Raw genomic sequence first — 1,968 nt, 5'->3', positions numbered from 1 at the left:
CTCTCAGAGGTAAACAGACTAATAAAGTTGTGTTTGAATACCTCTCAGAGGTAAACAGACTAATAAAGTTGTGTTTCAATACCTCTCATCAGAGGTAAACAGACTAATAAAGTTGTGTATCAATACCTCTCATCAGGTAAACAGACTAATAAAGTTGTGTTTGAATACCTCCCCAGGGCGAACACAACCGTCATCAGAGGGACGAGCTTCAGTTGCTCCTGGCTGAGGTACATCGCCATGACGACCAGCTGCAGGAAGTAGATCAGGAACAAGGAGGCGGAGTCAGAGACGAAGCGTCGATGGACGGCGACCTCGTGAAGCTCCGCCTCCTTCTCGTCGTCATCTAACAGAGGGCGGAACGCTCCGGCCCGGAGACGACTAACGCCGAGGACCAGCCAACCTGAGAGGGGGGGGGGGGAACACGGTCACCATGGAAACGGTCTCAGTCTCTTCTTCTTCGTTGGTGTCGTACTCACCGAGGACGACGGGCGCGGCGGCGAACACGGAGCAGCGCAGCGTGTACACAAGTCTGAGGGCGGGGCCGTCCAGCAAGGGGGCGTCGAACGGGAGGAAGACAAAACCCCCCCATACCAGGAGGGGGAAGAACAGCAGTGATGTCATCAGGGACACGCCCACCTTCAGGACATCACGGCTGGGACAGCCCCGCCCACCTGAGAGAGAGACAGACAGGTTAACAACGCTGCCGACCAGAGAGACAGACAGAGAAGCGGTATATTTACATGCGTTAGGGGGCGTGTCCACGGGCCACTCGTACTGGTAGCCATCTTGGTTGTAGTCCTGTGGGTCTCCCTGGGGACCCAGGAAGGGACTCTTCTCCGACTCCATTTCCCAGAATGCCTCGCTGTCCCTGGGCGAGGACGGGGAGTAGAGGACGGTGACCGCGGGGCTGAACACCTGAGCGGCTTTCTCCGGCAGGTGGTTCTCTACAGGCTCCGCCTCCAGGTGAGTCTTTGGCCCCGCCCCCTCCCTCTCTGCCATCAGTCCTCTCTCGCTTTCTGTCCAACTCGCTGCCTCTCGAAGAGACACGTCTGACCTCACACTCATCCTGTCTCCTCTACCTGTCTGTCCACCTGTCTGTCTGTCTCCGGGCCACTGCAGCGTGTTCGGCTCCATGATGGCCGACCTCACCGTCTCATCCTCCATCTTGGTACTTCCTGTCGGGCCCTGGGCATCTTCAGTCAGCAGAGACATGTCTGTCTGTCTGTCTGTCAGAGAGCAGTAGACAGGTTATCAGTTTATTGATCTGTGATTTCTGATCAGATTCTGTATTTATAATATTGATAAAGTTTCACCTGCAGCTCTGATCACATGACTCATATCAATAATGTTTTAAATATGAATCTATATAATATTTTTTATAGTCTATAATATCCTTTATATAATATAAATATATAAACAGAACAGCTGCTGAAGGTGAGCCTGCAGGTGACGTTAGCCCCGCCCACAGTGACGTCGGTCTGACTCCAACATGGCGGCCGTGACGTTGATCAGATTAAACTTCAGCCAAATCAAAACACGTTGGAGATCAAAATGATCGATCAGCACTGACTGTGCGTCACTTATCAGAGAGAATCGATCGATATTCACAAAGAGGCAACAGCTCCGTGCTAACATGCTAAAGAGCTAACATGCTAAAGAGCTAACATGCTAAAGAGCTAACAGAAAATAAACAGAACTAAACTCACCGCGTCGATCTGATCCTCCTCTTCTTCTTCTTCTTATTTCCCCTCCTCTTCTTTTTCTTTTCTCCTTTGTCTTTTCTTCTTCTTCTTCTTCTGTTGTTTTTGTTCTTCTGTTGTTTTCGTTCTTTTTGTTGTGAAACACTTCCGGAAGTAGATCTCAGGTGTGGTCACCAGGTGAGTTAAAGGGAAAGTTCTCTTAAAGGAGAAGAAACAAATACTAATACACAGTTTAGAGTACAAATACTAATACACAGTTTAGAGTACA

At 49.8% G+C, this 1,968-nt stretch overlaps 1 protein-coding gene across 2 annotated transcripts in view; it reads right to left on the bottom strand.

Moving 5' to 3' along the window:
• LOC116401114 (transmembrane protein 79-like) overlaps window positions 1-1,741 on the bottom strand; it is a 2,358-nt gene extending 617 nt beyond the window's left edge. Inside the window, exons 1-4 of one of the 2 annotated variants that reach the window (XM_031879362.1) lie at window positions 1,707-1,741; window positions 741-1,222; window positions 477-671; window positions 169-400 (exon numbers count right to left, since the gene is read on the bottom strand). In XM_031879362.1, the coding sequence (XP_031735222.1) occupies window positions 169-400; window positions 477-671; window positions 741-1,212 (899 nt within the window). In that variant the 5' untranslated portion in view covers window positions 1,213-1,222; window positions 1,707-1,741. Of the gene's footprint in view, window positions 1-168; window positions 401-476; window positions 672-740; window positions 1,227-1,706 lie in introns of both variants that reach the window. The other variant, XM_031879361.1, reaches the window with a different exon arrangement.
• Window positions 1,742-1,968: the final 227 nt, after the last annotated feature.

The sequence above is a fragment of the Anarrhichthys ocellatus genome, unplaced genomic scaffold, assembly GCF_004355925.1.
Source record: "Anarrhichthys ocellatus isolate YVR2014 unplaced genomic scaffold, GSC_Weel_1.0 scaffold251, whole genome shotgun sequence".
Taxonomy (NCBI): domain Eukaryota; kingdom Metazoa; phylum Chordata; class Actinopteri; order Perciformes; family Anarhichadidae; genus Anarrhichthys; species Anarrhichthys ocellatus.
The sequence above is the reverse complement of the archived record's forward strand: the minus strand, read 5'-3'. Positions and strand labels throughout refer to the sequence as shown.